Genomic DNA, 23,014 nt, shown 5'->3' on the forward strand with positions numbered 1-23,014 from the left:
ATACAAGCAGTGGTGTAGAGTAACTAAGTACATAAGTACTTAAGTACTGTACATAAGTACAATTCTGAGGTATTTGTACTTGAGATACTTCTGCACTTTCACTTGAGTACATTTTGAATACGGGACTTCTACTTGTAACGGAGTACATCTACATTATTGACAGTATTTAAGTAAAACATTTGAGTACATTTTCCACCACTGTATACAAGCAACACAGCGGAATATATAAAAAAATAAAGACTGCGCCTTTTTTGGCAGCACTGCCACGGCGGCAGTGGCAGTAGTCTATAATCATAATTATCATATAATATTAATATTATCACATTATGAGTACGAGCTTTCTGGTGGGCTTACCGACTACTTTGGGCAGCTTCTGTCGCCTCAGTGGAATCCGGGGGAGCTTGGTGCTGATACGGCTGAATCTTCCGCACAGGATCCGCTTGGCTTTTTTGCTGTTTTGGGGGAGAAGAGTTTGTCTCAGTTATGATGTGACCAGATTTGACTGAGACTAGCCTGCCATCGCGCAACCTGCAGCTTTTCACCAGAGGAGAACTACATACTAGAGCATGTCTGAAATAAATGTCAGAGCTGAAATAAATGCTTAAACATGTAGCTAAGTGTGATGTTAAGAGACCACAGAAGTAAACCTTTCAAGCCTGTTTCTCTGCAAGACATTACTCTATAAGCCATATCTCCAAAACTGGTGGGTCAAACTGAACAACCAATATGTAAATTTGAAGCTATTATGACTCCCTGCTTTCATACTACATGAAAAAACGAAAATAAAAAAAATAAAAATCCAAAGGCAGTCCCTCAGTCAACTCTTTTCACATAGTACATAGGGCCAAAATGAGAAGACGAGAGTGGAGAAAAAAAACACAGATGACACCGTGGAAAAACTATAAGTGGATCATTCATGAGTGGCATATTGAAACGTGGGCCTGTGCCTCGTGCTGTGAGCTAATGAGAAATGGCTATACACAAAACACACGGGGGCGGGAACCCCTTTTGGTGTTAGCATTATGTTATGCTTTAGCCATTGAAAAATAGCAGATCTACAAGCTCATAGCGACTGACATAGAAACATAGCTTTTTCAGAAAACTGTCAGAATGTAGAAGACATTTTTAGAATCTGATCTCAGGTCAAAATGGGCTATCCTACTGACCCTTCAAGTAGATATACAGTATGAGAGAGAGAGAGAGAGAGAGAGAGAGAGAGAGAGAGAGAGACAGAGAGAGAGAGAGAGAGAGAGAGAGAGAGAGAGAGAGAGAGAGAGAGAGAGACAGAGAGAGAGAGAGAGAGAGAGGGCTAATACAGTAGCTGTCGGAAAGACACCACCTAACTTTTCAGGAAGTGAAAAAAATAGAGAGAAGAAAGAGAAAATGAGGATATAAGTAAAAGCAGAACAGAGAGAGAGAGAGAGAGAGAGAGAGAGAGAGAGAGAGAGAGAGAGAGAGAGAGGAGAGAGAGAGAGAGAGAGAATACAGTAGAAGAAACCACCTACTCCATTTTTCAGGAAGTTCAAAAATAGATTTTTCAGGAAATGAAGAAAACCTTATATTTAGAAAACAAAGCAATGCTGCCTCATCAAAGTTGGTGCTGTGACTTTATATATAATTGTCAATTACTTGCACGAGAGGGGGAGAGGTGGTGGAGTTAGTTGCTTTAGCAGACAGTTTGAGGGTCCAGTGGAGTTCAGAGGTTTTGTCCAAAGTGTTTTTTTACTACTTTCAATATCACTGATTTATGCAAAAACAAAAATCATAAACCTCAAAGATGGAGTTAGGTGGTTTCCCCCCCGACAGCAACGATAGTATAGTATGAGAGAAAACTATACATTTCTTCCCCTCCAAAAACACAGTGGAGTTGTCCATTTAGGACTGAGGCCCATTTAAAAGTTCTGAAAAACCTATGTTTCTATGTGAGTGGTGCTCAACCCTTTTCACGTCAAGGAGGACCAGAATGATCTGTATTTGGCCGCGGACCCCCATCTGAAAATATGTTGTTCCAGGGACCCCCACAGAAGCAAAGATTTGAGTTGTAAATGTTCGCTCTGAAAGAATATACATTCCATTTCCCCCCCCTTGTAGTGCGGCACTCGGTGCCGCGCTACAAGCTTGTAGATCTGCTATTTTCCAATAGCTAAAGTATGCTTAAAACACCAAAAGGGGTTCCCGGTCCTGGACTGAGTTGGGACCTGACTGGCACGGCTGCATGCGCACTGCGCAGGCATTTATAAGGTCACTCACTTGTGGTCGTCTTTGTGTCGACACAGACAGCAGCAGCACAGCAGCGACAGGAGAACGATGAGCAGGAAGGAGACCAGCGTCCCCGCCGCGATCACGCCCATCCGCTGGTTGGGCTCTGGCCAGACAAGAGAAGAGGAGGAGGAAAGGGTTGGTTTTGACAAACAAAACTTGATTTTAAAGCGAAACAAGAGAGAATGAACCAGCTCAGGGTGCAGTACTTATAGTTTAGACTAGTCATTGGTTAGACCAGTCATTAGTCCTACAACCTATCTCAAACCCTCACCCTAACCTCCCACGGGGCAGCACACCTAAACCTAACCTTAACCCTCTCCCAACCCTCACCAAGTTTAAAAGTAGACAGGTGCTTCAAAGAGTGCAGGGAACTGGAATAGTGAAGAAAAGGCAGTCAAAAAGGTGGATAGGGCAGGTATACCTGCTTTAACAGGTGGATAGGGCAGGTGTACCTGCTTTAACAGGTGGATAGGGCAGGTGTACCTGCTTTAACAGGTGGATAGGGCAGGTGTACCTGCTTTAACAGGTGGATAGGGCAGGTATAGCTGCTTTAACAGTGTGACCCAACACTGTCACTGTCTAGATTTGCTCTAGCCGCAATTTGCAACTCTAGATTTTTTTTTATAATGGGATGAATCTAGAGTTGCAATACCCTCCATTGACTCCCCACTCATCCAAATTGCGTTTGCGATCTGCTTGTATTAAACAACGTTAAACTCACCATCATTGCAGCTGCACACCTGCACAGAATTTCTTGACAGAAAGTAGCTCATAACATGTTTTTATGAAACAAAAGCTCGCCAGATTGAAAGAGGATAATTCAAGCTTGGCCTAGAGGTGCAATGGTGAGTTTAACGTTGTTTAATACAAGCAGATCGCAAATGCAATTTGGATGAGTAGGGAGTAAATGGAGGGTTTTGCAACTCTAGATTCATTCCATTATAAAAAAATCTAGAGTTGCAAATTGCGGCTAGGTTTGCTCAATACATGCCTATCAATAGTGCGCGCTTGTTAGGTAGGGTGTGAACAAACAAAACATAAACTTTAAGGTTTTTATTACGCAAACAACAATCAGCTCTCACCATGTCTGCTCAACAACCAAACATGGGGGTTCTGTGACTTTAAATATCAACAGCTGAACACTGATCGGGCCAATTGGGCCAAACCAACTCTTGTCTGTGTGGACAGGGAGGATTATTTGTCACTGATCGGACACTGGACTCTAAAAAGGGACTTTTGAAAACCAAAGACTTCAGAAAAAGTAAAAGAACTACAAGCTCAAATGAGGTTCATGTATGTAAATGTATTGTTGTGCCATTCTAACAGATTGAATGACATGTCGTGGAGCACGTTAACCCATTCTGGACGGGAACCCCTTTTGGTGTTTTAACTAAGCATTATGTTATACTTTAGCTATTGAAAAATAGCAGATCTACAAGCTCGTAGCGCGCCACCGAGTGGCGCGCTACGAGCTTGTAGGTCTGCTATTTTTGAAAAATCGTGAAAATGCGGCACAAATCTTTGAATATATATTAATTCAGAAGACTTTTTTTGTTATTTCGGCGTCAGGCCTAAATGGGTAAACCCCTATCCCTTGGGCCTGTCTAGTGGGAGGGGCCATGGGGGGTATATAGCTGCAGGGATTGGCTCTTTCTGCTGCTGGTCAAGAAGGTGTCAGTCTCTGAGGAGATTTTTGGTCTCCTTTGTATTGTCACTTATTCTGCACTGTTCACTTGGGGAAAATAAACCTTGTTAACACTCTGCCCAACTGCGTTGCCTTGCCATCTTTGATGTTTAAATTTGGTCACATACTAGGCTACCCTCACCTGAGACAGGGGCGTGACACCTGCCCTGATGAAGACTCCTTTGCGAATCGAAACATGTTGGCTTTTTAAACTTTTCCAATAAAATACCATGGTTTTATATCCACCGTGTCCTCATTTCTATACCTTTTTGAGTGTTCGGATCGCCGCCTTTTCTTCAAAACTTGATTTGAGTTCAGTCATAGTCTTTAGTTCAGTCATCGTCTTTTGAATAACATTTCCTTTAGTTCAGTCATAGTCTTTTGAATAACATTTCCTTTAGTTCAGTCATCGTCTTTTGAATAACATTTCCTTTAGTTTTATAGTCATATTCTTTTTGGTCATCTGAAATGTTTTAGTGTTACACTGTAAATCAAATTTGAGTCGACTAAATAATGGCAAGATTTTAGTCGCCATCAACTTCCGCCAAAACACATGGGCTAAATTAACCGAGTTAATTAAATTGTGAAATTAATCAGATTGAAAAATGTAACGCAATTAATCCATGCTTGGATGACCCGCCCCATACATCCCATAATCCCATCCACTCTGCACTAGCTCGCCCTCTCTGGATATGGGGAAAAAACACAAGTCGGTTATTTCCATAAAAGGATGCAGAATTTAAATAGGCAGAGTCTCAAATCACACGACAACAGACCATCCCGCCACACTTTTTTGAGTGGTGTAAACCACTCCTACAACTGGCTTTTGTGTGCAGAAAAAAATGAGCATGGTTGCTATGTTCAAAATAATTTCTGACGTAATTAAATCTTGTTATAAAGAATGTAAACATACATATACATCTCAAACATTTTCATGTGAAGGACCCCAAAAATATATGTAATTGGCCGCCAACCCCCATCTGAAAATATATTATTCCAGGGACCACCTCCCAGAAGCAAGGATTTGACTTAAAAACGTTCGCTCTGAAAGAATATTCAAAGATTTGCAACACATTTTCACGATTTTTCAAAAATAGCAGACCTACAAGCTCGTAGCGCGGCACTCGGTGCCACGCTATGAGCTTGTAGATCTGCTATTTTTCAATAGCTAAAGTATAACATAATGCTTAAAACAACAAAAGGGGTTCCCGCCCAGAATGGGTTAAATGTATGTATCCGCCTTCTGTGATTTATCGTTCCAGTCCCACAACAATATACAGAAAAACATGGCATATTTTGGACATAGTTTGAATGGTGATTATTTAATCATGATTAATTCATATTTAAGCGGTGATTAATCTGATTAAAATGTGTAATCATTTACAATGTTATCTGGATGACCCTATAAGGATCATAAAAAAACCTTGAACGATTACTATTGCAATTTATTTTGCGTCACACCCCATTTTAGCTTAGATTGACTGGCCTATAATAATTGATACGCTGTTTACCCTCAAATGACAGAATTGGCCATTTCACGTGATCATAGTGGGTCATAGTGATCATAGTGGACCATAGTGGATCATAGTGGGTCATAGTCAGGGCTGGACTGGCCATAGTGGGTCATAGTCAGGGCTGGACTGGCCATAGTGGGTCATAGTCAGGGCTGGACTGATCATAGTGGGTCATAGTCAGGGCTGGACTGGCCATAGTGGGTCATAGTCCATAGTGGACCATAGTGGATCATAGTGGGTCATAGTGGATCATAGTGGGTCATAGTGGATCATAGTGGGTCATAGTGGATCATAGTGGGTCATAGTGGGCCATAGTGGATCATAGTGGGTCATAGAAGTCAGGGCTGGACTGGCCACAGGACGTACGGGGCATATTCCCGGTGGGCCGCGACCGTAGGGGGACGCCATGATATATTTAAAAAAATAAACTAAGGCAGGCAGTCCAATAGGCGGCAGGCCACCAGGAAAGGTCCGGGCGTGCTGCCATTCTGCCATCATGATCATTCCACTGTACCTGTATATCAGTGAGTGACAAATAAACCCTCTTCTATCTTGAATCCTTTTGCCAGCATCATTCTTGTGAGAGCAACAAAGGGTTGTGTCGTTGTCTGTTGGTTTGTAAATGTATTTATCATTTATGTTGTGTGGTGGTGGTGGTATTAGGGTTTGTTTGTTTGTGTGTGCCTCGGGCCCTCGAAGGAGCGGGCGGTAAAGTTTCTGCTATCTGCGCACTGGTTGTGGTGGGCTGGGCCAAATTCGCGCGAAAATGACCGGGCCGAATTTTTTGTCCCAGTCCAGCCCTGGTCATAGTGTGACAGAGCCTAGATTAAACTTCATGGAGGGCGGCCGGCAGCCGTGGTTTCAGTTCACCTGCAAATCTTCAAATCTTATCTTGTCTAAGAGCTACAGTATGTATACGACGACCCCTTGACCTTTCACAGGCAATTTCCCGCAATACACTTCCTCACCCATGCAACGCCCGGCCACCACCACCACCACCGCTCCCGCCTCCGCCAGGGCCGGATCTACCATATGGGCACTTTGGGCACGTGCCCAGGGGCCCTTTTTTTAGCTCCACAGAAAATGTAGTGTTTTATTGTTGGTGAGAAGGCAGCTGAAAAATGCAATTGTGTGTAAAGCAACAATGCGCTAGATTGGCTGTCACTCTGGGGGGGGGGGGGGGGGTAGGCGACCAGAAATAGGCCAATTTAACGGCATAAAACTGCCCCAAAACGGCTCCGAAACAGCAAAAATTTGCGCACAGCGTGAAGGGGGCGGGGCCCTTCGAGCTACAGTGCCCAGGGGCCCTCAGAGGTGTTAATCCGGCCCTGGCCCCCGCACTCTGCTCTTCACCACAGTCGCCTCCACCGATAACTCCTCCATGATTTATCATGGTACACCTCCCACTTTGGGGTGGGTCACACTATAGGCAGCCCCCCCCCCCCCGAAGGAAGCTGAATGATCCGTTGCGTAGTATATACGCATTGGGGCGGGGAGATTGGTGGTGGTGGGGGGGCGGGGGGGATAGGGGAAGGGGGGGTGACACCGGTGGTGAAGACAAGCCATTACTTAACCCATTTTGACCTGAGATCAGCTTCTAAAAATGTCTTCTACATCCTGACAGTTTTGAAAAAGCTATGTTTCTATGTCAGTCGTTCTTCGTTTTTTCAAAAATAGCAGACCTACAAGCTCGGAGCTTGTAGATCTGCTATTTTTCAATAGCTAAAGCATAACATAATGCTAACACCAAAAGGGGTTCCTGCCCAAAATGGGTTAACCCATTTTGGCCTGACGTCGAAATTTAAAAAATGCCTTCTAAATCCTGACAGTTTTCTGAAAAACCTTATGTTTCTGTGTCAGTCGTACGCAACCTTTTTCACGTCAAAGACCCCCCGAATTATCTGTATTTAGCCACCGAACCCGATCTGAAGATATGTTGTTCCAGAGGACCCCCCCCCCCACCCCCGAAGCAAAGATTTGAGTTAAAAACGTTGGCTCTGAAAGAATATATATTCAAAGATTTGCGTCACATTTTCACGGGTTTTTCAAAAATAGCAGACCTATACAAGCTCATAGCACGGCTATGAGCTTGTAGATCTGCTATTTTTCAATAGCTGAAGCATATAACACAATGCTTTAAACACCAAAAGGGGTTCCCGGCTTCCCACCCAAAATGGGTTAAATGGTAAATAGCGCTGGCCCACTGGGCCTGCACGCTGACACACCGGGCCCAGATGGATGGCCCAGGTGGCGTGGGGGTGTCATCATGGTTGGAAACGCACTAGTATTCAGCTGAGGGGAGGGGAGGGGAGTAGGGAGGGGGAGAGGAGAGGAGAGGAGGGAGGGGGGGAGGGGAGGGAGGCCCAACAGAGTCCCAACATGTCCGCTGGACCAAACCTCTCATGATCCCAGTTTCCTGCTGCACTTCCTCCATCCCGACTGTATTATGTTTCTCTCTCTCTCTCTCTCTCTCTCTCTCTCTCTCTCTCTCTCTCTCTCTCTCTCTCTCTCTCTCTCTCTCTCTCTCTCTCTCTCTCTCTCTCTCTCTCTCTCTCTCTCTCTCTCTCTGTCTGTCTGTCTGTCTCTCCTGCTTTTATTTATATCCTCATTTTCTCTTCCCCCTCCTCCCTCTCTCTCTGGACAGGAACAGGGCCAACAAACACAGCAATAAAAAGGACACTGGTCTGGAAACAACATCAAGTCACCACTTTGTTCGCCCAGCTACGCGTACGCGCGCGCGCACGCACAGCACAGCACCGCGCACGCATGCACGCACACACACACACACACACACACACACACACACACAGTTCACGTGTGTTCAATGTGTTCCATCAGCTGTTGGAACATTCTATACAGTTGCGTCACATCAGTAGCAACTGCAGGTCATTCAACTGCATGGTCATTCAACTGGTCATTCACCTGCATGGTCATTCAACTGGTCATTCACCTGCATGGTCATTCAACTGGTCATTCACCTGCATGGTCATTCTACTGGTCATTCACCTGCATGGTCATTCACCTGCATGGTCATTCAACTGGTCATTCACCTGCATGGTCATTCACCTGCATGGTCATTCACCTGCATGGTCATTCAACTGCATGGTCATTCACCTGCATGGTCATTCACCTGCATGGTCATTCAACTGGTCATTCACCTGCATGGTCATTCTACTGGTCATTCACCTGCATGGTCATTCAACTGCATGGTCATTCACCTGCATGGTCATTCAACTGCATGGTCATTCTACTGGTCATTCACCTGCATGGTCATTCAACTGCATGGTCATTCAACTGCATGGTCATTCAACTGGTCATTCACCTGCATGGTCATTCAACTGGTCATTCACCTGCATGGTCATTCAACTGCATGGTCATTCACCTGCATGGTCATTCAACTGCATGGTCATTCTACTGGTCATTCACCTGCATGGTCATTCAACTGCATGGTCATTCAACTGCATGGTCATTCAACTGGTCATTCACCTGCATGGTCATTCACCTGCATGGTCATTCACCTGCATGGTCATTCAACTGCATGGTCATTCAACTGCATGGTCATTCAACTGGTCATTCACCTGCATGGTCATTCAACTGGTCATTCACCTGCATGGTCATTCAACTGCATGGTCATTCTACTGGTCATTCACCTGCATGGTCATTCAACTGCATGGTCATTCAACTGCATGGTCATTCAACTGCATGGTCATTCAACTGGTCATTCACCTGCATGGTCATTCTACTGGTCATTCACCTGCATGGTCATTCAACTGCATGGTCATTCAACTGCATGGTCATTCAACTGCATGGTCATTCTACTGGTCATTCACCTGCATGGTCATTCAACTGGTCATTCACCTGCATGGTCATTCTACTGGTCATTCACCTGCATGGTCATTCTACTGGTCATTCAACTGCATGGTCATTCAACTGCATGGTCATTCTACTGGTCATTCAACTGCATGGTCATTCAACTGCATGGTCATTCTACTGGTCATTCACCTGCATGGTCATTCAACTGGTCATTCAACTGCATGGTCATTCACCTGCATGGTCATTCTACTGGTCATTCAACTGCATGGTCATTCTACTGGTCATTCACCTGCATGGTCATTCTACTGCATGGTCATTCAACTGCATGGTCATTCAACTGCATGGTCATTCTACTGGTCATTCACCTGCATGGTCATTCACCTGCATGGTCATTCTACTGGTCATTCACCTGCATGGTCATTCAACTGGTCATTCAACTGGTCATTCAACTGCATGGTCATTCAACTGGTCATTCAACTGCATGGTCATTCAACTGGTCATTCAACTGCATGGTCATTCAACTGGTCATTCACCTGCATGGTCATTCACCTGCATGGTCATTCAACTGGTCATTCAACTGCATGGTCATTCACCTGCATGGTCATTCTACTGGTCATTCACCTGCATGGTCATTCAACTGGTCATTCAACTGCATGGTCATTCACCTGCATGGTCATTCTACTGGTCATTCACCTGCATGGTCATTCAACTGGTCATTCACCTGCATGGTCATTCACCTGCATGGTCATTCAACTGGTCATTCACCTGCATGGTCATTCAACTGGTCATTCAACTGCATGGTCATTCTACTGCAAGGTCATTCAACTGGTCATTCACCTGCATGGTCATTCACCTGCATGGTCATTCAACTGCATGGTCATTCACCTGCATGGTCATTCAACTGCAAGGTCATTCAACTGGTCATTCACCTGCATGGTCATTCACCTGCATGGTCATTCAACTGCAAGGTCATTCAACTGGTCATTCACCTGCATGGTCATTCAACTGGTCATTCAACTGCATGGTCATTCAACTGCATGGTCATTCAACTGGTCATTCACCTGCATGGTCATTCACCTGCATGGTCATTCAACTGGTCATTCAACTGCATGGTCATTCTACTGCATGGTCATTCAACTGCATGGTCATTCAACTGCATGGTCATTCAACTGCATGGTCATTCACCTGCATGGTCATTCAACTGCATGGCCATTCAACTGGTCATTCACCTGCATGGTCATTCAACTGGTCATTCACCTGCATGGTCATTCTACTGGTCATTCAACTGCATGGTCATTCAACTGCATGGTCATTCACCTGCATGGTCATTCTACTGCATGGTCATTCTACTGGTCATTCACCTGCATGGTCATTCAACTGCATGGTCATTCTACTGGTCATTCTACTGCATGGTCATTCAACTGGTCATTCACCTGCATGGTCATTCTACTGGTCATTCACCTGCATGGTCATTCAACTGCATGGTCATTCAACTGCATGGTCATTCAACTGCATGGTCATTCTACTGGTCATTCACCTGCATGGTCATTCAACTGGTCATTCACCTGCATGGTCATTCTACTGGTCATTCACCTGCATGGTCATTCTACTGGTCATTCAACTGCATGGTCATTCAACTGCATGGTCATTCTACTGGTCATTCAACTGCATGGTCATTCAACTGCATGGTCATTCTACTGGTCATTCACCTGCATGGTCATTCAACTGGTCATTCAACTGCATGGTCATTCACCTGCATGGTCATTCTACTGGTCATTCAACTGCATGGTCATTCTACTGGTCATTCACCTGCATGGTCATTCTACTGCATGGTCATTCAACTGCATGGTCATTCAACTGCATGGTCATTCTACTGGTCATTCACCTGCATGGTCATTCACCTGCATGGTCATTCTACTGGTCATTCACCTGCATGGTCATTCAACTGGTCATTCAACTGGTCATTCAACTGCATGGTCATTCAACTGGTCATTCAACTGCATGGTCATTCAACTGGTCATTCAACTGCATGGTCATTCAACTGGTCATTCACCTGCATGGTCATTCACCTGCATGGTCATTCAACTGGTCATTCAACTGCATGGTCATTCACCTGCATGGTCATTCTACTGGTCATTCACCTGCATGGTCATTCAACTGGTCATTCAACTGCATGGTCATTCACCTGCATGGTCATTCTACTGGTCATTCACCTGCATGGTCATTCAACTGGTCATTCACCTGCATGGTCATTCACCTGCATGGTCATTCAACTGGTCATTCACCTGCATGGTCATTCAACTGGTCATTCAACTGCATGGTCATTCTACTGCAAGGTCATTCAACTGGTCATTCACCTGCATGGTCATTCACCTGCATGGTCATTCAACTGCATGGTCATTCACCTGCATGGTCATTCAACTGCAAGGTCATTCAACTGGTCATTCACCTGCATGGTCATTCACCTGCATGGTCATTCAACTGCAAGGTCATTCAACTGGTCATTCACCTGCATGGTCATTCAACTGGTCATTCAACTGCATGGTCATTCAACTGCATGGTCATTCAACTGGTCATTCACCTGCATGGTCATTCACCTGCATGGTCATTCAACTGGTCATTCAACTGCATGGTCATTCTACTGCATGGTCATTCAACTGCATGGTCATTCAACTGCATGGTCATTCAACTGCATGGTCATTCACCTGCATGGTCATTCAACTGCATGGCCATTCAACTGGTCATTCACCTGCATGGTCATTCAACTGGTCATTCACCTGCATGGTCATTCTACTGGTCATTCAACTGCATGGTCATTCAACTGCATGGTCATTCACCTGCATGGTCATTCTACTGCATGGTCATTCTACTGGTCATTCACCTGCATGGTCATTCAACTGCATGGTCATTCTACTGGTCATTCTACTGCATGGTCATTCAACTGCATGGTCATTCAACTGCATGGTCATTCTACTGGTCATTCTACTGCATGGTCATTCAACTGCATGGTCATTCACCTGCATGGTCATTCAACTGGTCATTCACCTGCATGGTCATTCAACTGGTCATTCAACTGGTCATTCACCTGCATGGTCATTCACCTGCATGGTCATTCAACTGCATGGTCATTCTACTGGTCATTCAACTGCATGGTCATTCAACTGGTCATTCACCTGCATGGTCATTCAACTGCATGGTCATTCTACTGGTCATTCACCTGCATGGTCATTCAACTGCATGGTCATTCTACTGGTCATTCACCTGCATGGTCATTCACCTGGTCATTCACCTGCATGGTCATTCTACTGGTCATTCACCTGCATGGTCATTCAACTGCATGGTCATTCTACTGGTCATTCACCTGCATGGTCATTCTACTGGTCATTCAACTGCATGGTCATTCACCTGCATGGTCATTCAACTGGTCATTCACCTGCATGGTCATTCTACTGGTCATTCACCTGCATGGTCATTCTACTGGTCATTCAACTGCATGGTCATTCTACTGGTCATTCAACTGCATGGTCATTCTACTGGTCATTCAACTGCATGGTCATTCTACTGGTCATTCACCTGCATGGTCATTCACCTGGTCATTCACCTGCATGGTCATTCTACTGGTCATTCACCTGCATGGTCATTCTACTGCATGGTCATTCTACTGGTCATTCACCTGCATGGTCATTCAACTGCATGGTCATTCACCTGCATGGACATTCACCTGCATGGTCATTCAACTGGTCATTCAACTGCATGGTCATTCAACTGGTCATTCACCTGCATGGTCATTCAACTGGTCATTCAACTGCATGGTCATTCAACTGGTCATTCACCTGCATGGTCATTCAACTGGTCATTCAACTGCATGGTCATTCAACTGGTCATTCAACTGCATGGTCATTCACCTGCATGGTCATTCACCTGCATGGTCATTCAACTGGTCATTCAACTGCATGGTCATTCAACTGGTCATTCACCTGCATGGTCATTCACCTGCATGGTCATTCAACTGGTCATTCACCTGCATGGTCATTCACCTGCATGGTCATTCAACTGGTCATTCACCTGCATGGTCATTCAACTGGTCATTCAACTGCATGGTCATTCAACTGGTCATTCACCTGCATGGTCATTCAACTGCATGGTCATTCACCTGCATGGTCATTCTACTGGTCATTCTACTGCATGGTCATTCAACTGGTCATTCACCTGCATGGTCATTCTACTGGTCATTCAACTGCATGGTCATTCTACTGCATGGTCATTCTACTGGTCATTCAACTGCATGGTCATTCTACTGGTCATTCTACTGCATGGTCATTCAACTGGTCATTCAACTGCATGGTCATTCTACTGCATGGTCATTCTACTGGTCATTCAACTGCATGGTCATTCAACTGGTCATTCAACTGCATGGTCATTCTACTGGTCATTCAACTGCATGGTCATTCTACTGCATGGTCATTCTACTGGTCATTCAACTGCATGGTCATTCAACTGCATGGTCATTCTACTGGTCATTCAACTGCATGGTCATTCAACTGGTCATTCAACTGCATGGTCATTCTACTGGTCATTCAACTGCATGGTCATTCAACTGGTCATTCAACTGCATGGTCATTCAACTGGTCATTCAACTGCATGGTCATTCAACTGCATGGTCATTCTACTGGTCATTCACCTGCATGGTCATTCAACTGCATGGTCATTCAACTGCATGGTCATTCTACTGCATGGTCATTCACCTGCATGGTCATTCACCTGCATGGTCATTCACCTGCATGGTCATTCACCTGCATGGTCATTCACCTGCATGGTCATTCTACTGGTCATTCAACTGCATGGTCATTCACCTGCATGGTCATTCACCTGCATGGTCATTCACCTGCATGGTCATTCACCTGCATGGTCATTCTACTGGTCATTCAACTGCATGGTCATTCACCTGCATGGTCATTCACCTGCATGGTCATTCTACTGGTCATTCAACTGCATGGTCATTCAACTGCATGGTCATTCACCTGCATGGTCATTCACCTGCATGGTCATTCTACTGGTCATTCAACTGCATGGTCATTCAACTGCATGGTCATTCACCTGCATGGTCATTCTACTGGTCATTCAACTGAATGGTCATTCTACTGCATGGTCATTCAACTGCATGGTCATTCTACTGCATGGTCATTCAACTGGTCATTCACCTGCATGGTCATTCAACTGGTCATTCTACTGCATGGTCATTCACCTGCATGGTCATTCAACTGGTCATTCTACTGCATGGTCATTCAACTGGTCATTCAACTGGTCATTCACCTGCATGGTCATTCTACTGGTCATTCTACTGCATGGTCATTCACCTGCATGGTCATTCTACTGGTCATTCTACTGCATGGTCATTCTACTGGTCATTCTACTGCATGGTCATTCTACTGGTCATTCAACTGCATGGTCATTCACCTGCATGGTCATTCTACTGCATGGTCATTCACCTGCATGGTCATTCAACTGGTCATTCACCTGCATGGTCATTCTACTGCATGGTCATTCAACTGGTCATTCACCTGCATGGTCATTCTACTGCATGGTCATTCAACTGGTCATTCAACTGCATGGTCATTCTACTGGTCATTCTACTGCATGGTCATTCACCTGCATGGTCATTCAACTGGTCATTCACCTGCATGGTCATTCTACTGCATGGTCATTCAACTGGTCATTCACCTGCATGGTCATTCTACTGCATGGTCATTCAACTGGTCATTCAACTGCATGGTCATTCTACTGGTCATTCTACTGCATGGTCATTCACCTGCATGGTCATTCTACTGGTCATTCTACTGCATGGTCATTCTACTGGTCATTCTACTGCATGGTCATTCAACTGCATGGTCATTCTATTGGTCATTCTACTGCATGGTCATTCTACTGGTCATTCACCTGCATGGTCATTCACCTGCATGGTCATTCTACTGGTCATTCTACTGCATGGTCATTCACCTGCATGGTCATTCTACTGGTCATTCTACTGCATGGTCATTCAACTGCATGGTCATTCTATTGGTCATTCTACTGCATGGTCATTCTATTGGTCATTCTACTGCATGGTCATTCTACTGGTCATTCACCTGCATGGTCATTCACCTGCATGGTCATTCTACTGGTCATTCAACTGCATGGTCATTCAACTGCATGGTCATTCTACTGGTCATTCAACTGCATGGTCATTCAACTGGTCATTCACCTGCATGGTCATTCACCTGCATGGTCATTCTACTGGTCATTCACCTGCATGGTCATTCAACTGGTCATTCAACTGCATGGTCATTCTACTGGTCATTCTACTGCATGGTCATTCAACTGCATGGTCATTCTACTGGTCATTCTACTGCATGGTCATTCTACTGCATGGTCATTCTACTGGTCATTCTACTGCATGGTCATTCTACTGGTCATTCTACTGCATGGTCATTCTACTGGTCATTCACCTGCATGGTCATTCTACTGCATGGTCATTCTACTGGTCATTCAACTGCATGGTCATTCTACTGGTCATTCAACTGCATGGTCATTCTACTGGTCATTCTACTGCATGGTCATTCTACTGCATGGTCATTCAACTGGTCATTCACCTGCATGGTCATTCTACTGGTCATTCACCTGCATGGTCATTCAACTGGTCATTCAACTGCATGGTCATTCTACTGCATGGTCATTCAACTGCATGGTCATTCTACTGGTCATTCACCTGCATGGTCATTCTACTGCATGGTCATTCTACTGCATGGTCATTCAACTGCATGGTCATTCTACTGGTCATTCACCTGCATGGTCATTCTACTGCATGGTCATTCAACTGCATGGTCATTCTACTGCATGGTCATTCTACTGCATGGTCATTCTACTGCATGGTCATTCACCTGCATGGTCATTCTACTGGTCATTCACCTGCATGGTCATTCAACTGGTCATTCACCTGCATGGTCATTCTACTGGTCATTCACCTGCATGGTCATTCTACTGCATGGTCATTCTACTGCATGGTCATTCAACTGCATGGTCATTCTACTGCATGGTCATTCACCTGCATGGTCATTCTACTGGTCATTCTACTGCATGGTCATTCTACTGCATGGTCATTCACCTGCATGGTCATTCTACTGGTCATTCACCTGCATGGTCATTCTACTGGTCATTCACCTGCATGGTCATTCTACTGGTCATTCACCTGCATGGTCATTCTACTGGTCATTCTACTGCATGGTCATTCAACTGCATGGTCATTCAACTGCATGGTCATTCTACTGGTCATTCAACTGCATGGTCATTCTACTGCATGGTCATTCAACTGCATGGTCATTCTACTGCATGGTCATTCACCTGCATGGTCATTCTACTGGTCATTCACCTGCATGGTCATTCTACTGGTCATTCACCTGCATGGTCATTCTACTGGTCATTCTACTGCATGGTCATTCAACTGCATGGTCATTCAACTGCATGGTCATTCTACTGGTCATTCAACTGCATGGTCATTCAACTGCATGGTCATTCTACTGGTCATTCAACTGCATGGTCATTCTACTGCATGGTCATTCTACTGCATGGTCATTCAACTGGTCATTCAACTGCATGGTCATTCTACTGGTCATTCACCTGCATGGTCATTCACCTGCATGGTCATTCTACTGCATGGTCATTCACCTGCATGGTCATTCAACTGCATGGTCATTCTACTGCATGGTCATTCTACTGGTCATTCACCTGCATGGTCATTCAACTGCATGGTCATTCTACTGCATGGTCATTCTACTGGTCATTCACCTGCATGGTCATTCTACTGGTCATTCACCTGCATGGTCATTCTACTGGTCATTCTACTGCATGGTCATTCAACTGCATGGTCATTCACCTGCATGGTCATTCACCTGCATGGTCATTCACCTGCATGGTCATTCTACTGCATGGTCATTCTACTGGTCATTCAACTGCATGGTCATTCTACTGGTCATTCAACTGCATGGTCATTCAACTGCATGGTCATTCAACTGCATGGTCATTCTACTGGTCATTCAACTGCATGGTCATTCTACTGCATGGTCATTCTACTGCATGGTCATTCAACTGGTCATTCAACTGCATGGTCATTCTACTGGTCATTCACCTGCATGGTCATTCACCTGCATGGTCATTCACCTGCATGGTCATTCACCTGCATGGTCATTCACCTGCATGGTCATTCTACTGCATGGTCATTCTACTGGTCATTCAACTGCATGGTCATTCAACTGGTCATTCACCTGCATGGTCATTCAACTGCATGGTCATTCAACTGCATGGTCATTCAACTGCATGGTCATTCTACTGCATGGTCATTCAACTGCATGGTCATTCTACTGCATGGTCATTCAACTGGTCATTCTACTGGTCATTCTACTGCATGGTCATTCTACTGGTCATTCAACTGCATGGTCATTCTACTGGTCATTCACCTGCATGGTCATTCTACTGGTCATTCTACTGCATGGTCATTCTACTGGTCATTCTACTGCATGGTCATTCAACTGGTCATTCTACTGCATGGTCATTCAACTGGTCATTCAACTGCATGGTCATTCTACTGCATGGTCATTCAACTGGTCATTCAACTGCATGGTCATTCAACTGCATGGTCATTCAACTGGTCATTCAACTGCATGGTCATTCAACTGGTCATTCAACTGCATGGTCATTCAACTGGTCATTCAACTGCATGGTCATTCAACTGGTCATTCAACTGCATGGTCATTCAACTGGTCATTCAACTGCATGGTCATTCAACTGGTCATTCAACTGCATGGTCATTCACCTGGTCATTCAACTGGTCATTCACCTGCATGGTCATTCTACTGCATGGTCATTCTACTGGTCATTCAACTGCATGGTCATTCAACTGCATGGTCATTCTACTGGTCATTCACCTGCATGGTCATTCAACTGCATGGTCATTCAACTGCATGGTCATTCAACTGCATGGTCATTCAACTGCATGGTCATTCAACTGCATGGTCATTCAACTGCATGGTCATTCAACTGCATGGTCATTCAACTGCATGGTCATTCAACTGGTCATTCTACTGGTCATTCTACTGCATGGTCATTCTACTGGTCATTCAACTGCATGGTCATTCACCTGGTCATTCACCTGCATGGTCATTCTACTGGTCATTCACCTGCATGGTCATTCTACTGCATGGTCATTCTACTGGTCATTCACCTGCATGGTCATTCAACTGCATGGTCATTCACCTGCATGGACATTCACCTGCATGGTCATTCAACTGGTCATTCAACTGCATGGTCATTCAACTGGTCATTCACCTGCATGGTCATTCAACTGGTCATTCAACTGCATGGTCATTCAACTGGTCATTCACCTGCATGGTCATTCAACTGGTCATTCAACTGCATGGTCATTCAACTGGTCATTCAACTGCATGGTCATTCACCTGCATGGTCATTCACCTGCATGGTCATTCAACTGGTCATTCAACTGCATGGTCATTCAACTGGTCATTCTACTGCATGGTCATTCTACTGCATGGTCATTCTACTGGTCATTCAACTGCATGGTCATTCTACTGCATGGTCATTCTACTGGTCATTCAACTGCATGGTCATTCTACTGGTCATTCTACTGCATGGTCATTCAACTGGTCATTCAACTGCATGGTCATTCAACTGGTCATTCACCTGCATGGTCATTCAACTGGTCATTCAACTGCATGGTCATTCAACTGGTCATTCACCTGCATGGTCATTCTACTGCATGGTCATTCAACTGGTCATTCACCTGCATGGTCATTCTACTGCATGGTCATTCAACTGGTCATTCAACTGCATGGTCATTCTACTGCATGGTCATTCAACTGGTCATTCACCTGCATGGTCATTCAACTGGTCATTCACCTGCATGGTCATTCAACTGGTCATTCAACTGCATGGTCATTCAACTGCATGGTCATTCTACTGGTCATTCACCTGCATGGTCATTCAACTGCATGGTCATTCACCTGCATGGTCATTCAACTGCATGGTCATTCAACTGCATGGTCATTCTACTGGTCATTCACCTGCATGGTCATTCACCTGCATGGTCATTCAACTGCATGGTCATTCACCTGCATGGTCATTCACCTGCATGGTCATTCACCTGCATGGTCATTCACCTGCATGGTCATTCAACTGCATGGTCATTCACCTGCATGGTCATTCACCTGCATGGTCATTCACCTGCATGGTCATTCACCTGCATGGTCATTCACCTGCATGGTCATTCTACTGCATGGTCATTCTACTGGTCATTCACCTGCATGGTCATTCTACTGGTCATTCAACTGCATGGTCATTCAACTGGTCATTCAACTGCATGGTCATTCTACTGGTCATTCAACTGCATGGTCATTCAACTGGTCATTCAACTGCATGGTCATTCAACTGGTCATTCAACTGCATGGTCATTCAACTGGTCATTCAACTGCATGGTCATTCAACTGGTCATTCAACTGCATGGTCATTCAACTGGTCATTCAACTGCATGGTCATTCAACTGGTCATTCAACTGCATGGTCATTCAACTGGTCATTCAACTGCATGGTCATTCACCTGGTCATTCAACTGGTCATTCACCTGCATGGTCATTCTACTGCATGGTCATTCTACTGGTCATTCAACTGCATGGTCATTCAACTGCATGGTCATTCTACTGGTCATTCACCTGCATGGTCATTCAACTGCATGGTCATTCAACTGCATGGTCATTCAACTGCATGGTCATTCAACTGCATGGTCATTCAACTGCATGGTCATTCAACTGCATGGTCATTCAACTGCATGGTCATTCAACTGGTCATTCTACTGGTCATTCTACTGCATGGTCATTCTACTGGTCATTCAACTGCATGGTCATTCGGACGGGCAAACATTTCTCATCTCTCATCTTGTTTTAAGAAGCCACTGAACTCCAACTGGAAACATCGCAGAATTGAAACTTTGTGTTTCGGGAGTCGGGGCATCTACCGTAACCCGACTCCGCCAGATGGTGGCAGTAGTGAGTTCCCCCTCCTGCTTCCAGACGATGTACTGCGAACCACTACTGATCGGAGCGATATGCGGCCTCTAGGGGGCGCTAGAGGCAGGATCTACGCGAGACTGATGACATATTGAAGCTGTGCCACAGCGCACATGTAAACACAACCTAACAGGACTACAACTCTAATGTAAACACAACCTAACAGGACTACAACTCTAATGTAAACACAACCTAACAGGACTACAACTCTAATGTAAACACAACCTAACAGGACTACAACTCTAATGTAAACACAACCTAACAGGACTACAACTCTAATGTAAACACAACCTAACAGGACTACAACTCTAATGTAAACACAACCTAACAGGACTACAACTCTAATGTAAACACAACCTAACAGGACTACAACTCTAATGTAAACACAACCTAACAGGACTACAACTCTAATGTAAACACAACCTAACAGGACTATAACTATAATGTAAACACAACCTAACAGGACTACAACTCTAATGTAAACACAACCTAACAGGACTATAACTATAATGTAAACACAACCTAACAGGACTACAACTCTAATGTAAACACAACCTAACAGGACTACAACTCTAATGTAAACACAACCTAACAGGACTACAACTCTAATGTAAACACAACCTAACAGGACTACAACTCTGATGTAAACACAACCTAACAGGACTACAACTCTAATGTAAACACAACCTAACAGGACTACAACTCTAATGTAAACACAACCTAACAGGACTACAACTCTAATGTAAACACAACCTAACAGGACTACAACTCTAATGTAAACACAACCTAACAGGACTACAACTCTAATGTAAACACAAACTAACAGGACTACAACTCTAATGTAAACACAACCTAACAGGACTACAACTCTAATGTAAACACAACCTAACAGGACTACAACTCTAATGTAAACACAACCTAACAGGACTACAACTCTAATGTAAACACAACCTAACAGGACTACAACTCTAATGTAAACACAACCTAACAGGACTACAACTCTAATGTAAACACAACCTAACAGGACTACAACTCTAATGTAAACACAACCTAACAGGACTACAACTCTAATGTAAACACAACCTAACAGGACTACAACTCTAATGTAAACACAACCTAACAGGACTATAACTATAATGTAAACACAACCTAACAGGACTACAACTCTAATGTAAACACAACCTAACAGGACTACAACTCTAATGTAAACACAACCTAACAGGACTATAACTATAATGTAAACACAACCTAACAGGACTACAACTCTAATGTAAACACAACCTAACAGGACTACAACTCTAATGTAAACACAACCTAACAGGACTACAACTCTAATGTAAACACAACCTAACAGGACTACAACTCTAATGTAAACACAACCTAACAGGACTACAACTCTAATGTAAACACAACCTAACAGGACTACAACTCTGATGTAAACACAACCTAACAGGACTACAACTCTAATGTAAACACAACCTAACAGGACTATAACTATAATGTAAACACAACCTAACAGGACTACAACTCTAATGTAAACACAACCTAACAGGACTACAACTCTAATGTAAACACAACCTAACAGGACTACAACTCTAATGTAAACACAACCTAACAGGACTACAACTCTAATGTAAACACAACCTAACAGGACTACAACTCTGATGTAAACACAACCTAACAGGACTACAACTCTAATGTAAACACAACCTAACAGGACTACAACTCTAATGTAAACACAACCTAACAGGACTATAACTATAATGTAAACACAACCTAACAGGACTACAACTCTAATGTAAACACAACCTAACAGGACTACAACTCTAATGTAAACACAACCTAACAGGACTACAACTCTAATGTAAACACAACCTAACAGGACTACAACTCTAATGTAAACACAACCTAACAGGACTACAACTCTGATGTAAACACAACCTAACAGGACTACAACTCTAATGTAAACACAACCTAACAGGACTACAACTCTAATGTAAACACAACCTAACAGGACTACAACTCTAATGTAAACACAACCTAACAGGACTACAACTCTAATGTAAACACAACCTAACAGGACTACAACTCTAATGTAAACACAAACTAACAGGACTACAACTCTAATGTAAACACAACCTAACAGGACTACAACTCTAATGTAAACACAACCTAACAGGACTACAACTCTAATGTAAACACAACCTAACAGGACTACAACTCTAATGTAAACACAACCTAACAGGACTACAACTCTAATGTAAACACAACCTAACAGGACTACAACTCTAATGTAAACACAACCTAACAGGACTATAACTATAATGTAAACACAACCTAACAGGACTACAACTCTAATGTAAACACAACCTAACAGGACTATAACTATAATGTAAACACAACCTAACAGGACTACAACTCTAATGTAAACACAACCTAACAGGACTACAACTCTAATGTAAACACAACCTAACAGGACTACAACTCTAATGTAAACACAACCTAACAGGACTACAACTCTAATGTAAACACAACCTAACAGGACTACAACTCTGATGTAAACACAACCTAACAGGACTACAACTCTAATGTAAACACAACCTAACAGGACTACAACTCTAATGTAAACACAAC

General features: G+C 43.9%; 1 protein-coding gene across 1 annotated transcript in view; it reads right to left on the reverse strand.

Moving 5' to 3' along the window:
- Positions 1-319: 319 nt before the first annotated feature.
- LOC306917762 (scavenger receptor class F member 2-like) overlaps positions 320-23,014 on the reverse strand; it is a gene marked incomplete at both ends in the record, with an annotated part of 39,569 nt that continues 16,874 nt past the window's right edge. Inside the window, 2 exons of the mRNA XM_079530673.1 lie at positions 320-452; positions 2,251-2,365. Coding sequence (XP_079386799.1) covers positions 320-452; positions 2,251-2,365 — 248 coding nt within the window. The remainder of the gene's footprint in view (positions 453-2,250; positions 2,366-23,014) is intronic.

This window comes from Electrona antarctica (genome assembly GCF_951216825.1).
Source record: "Electrona antarctica genome assembly, contig: scaffold_306, whole genome shotgun sequence".
Classification (NCBI taxonomy): Eukaryota; Metazoa; Chordata; class Actinopteri; order Myctophiformes; family Myctophidae; genus Electrona; species Electrona antarctica.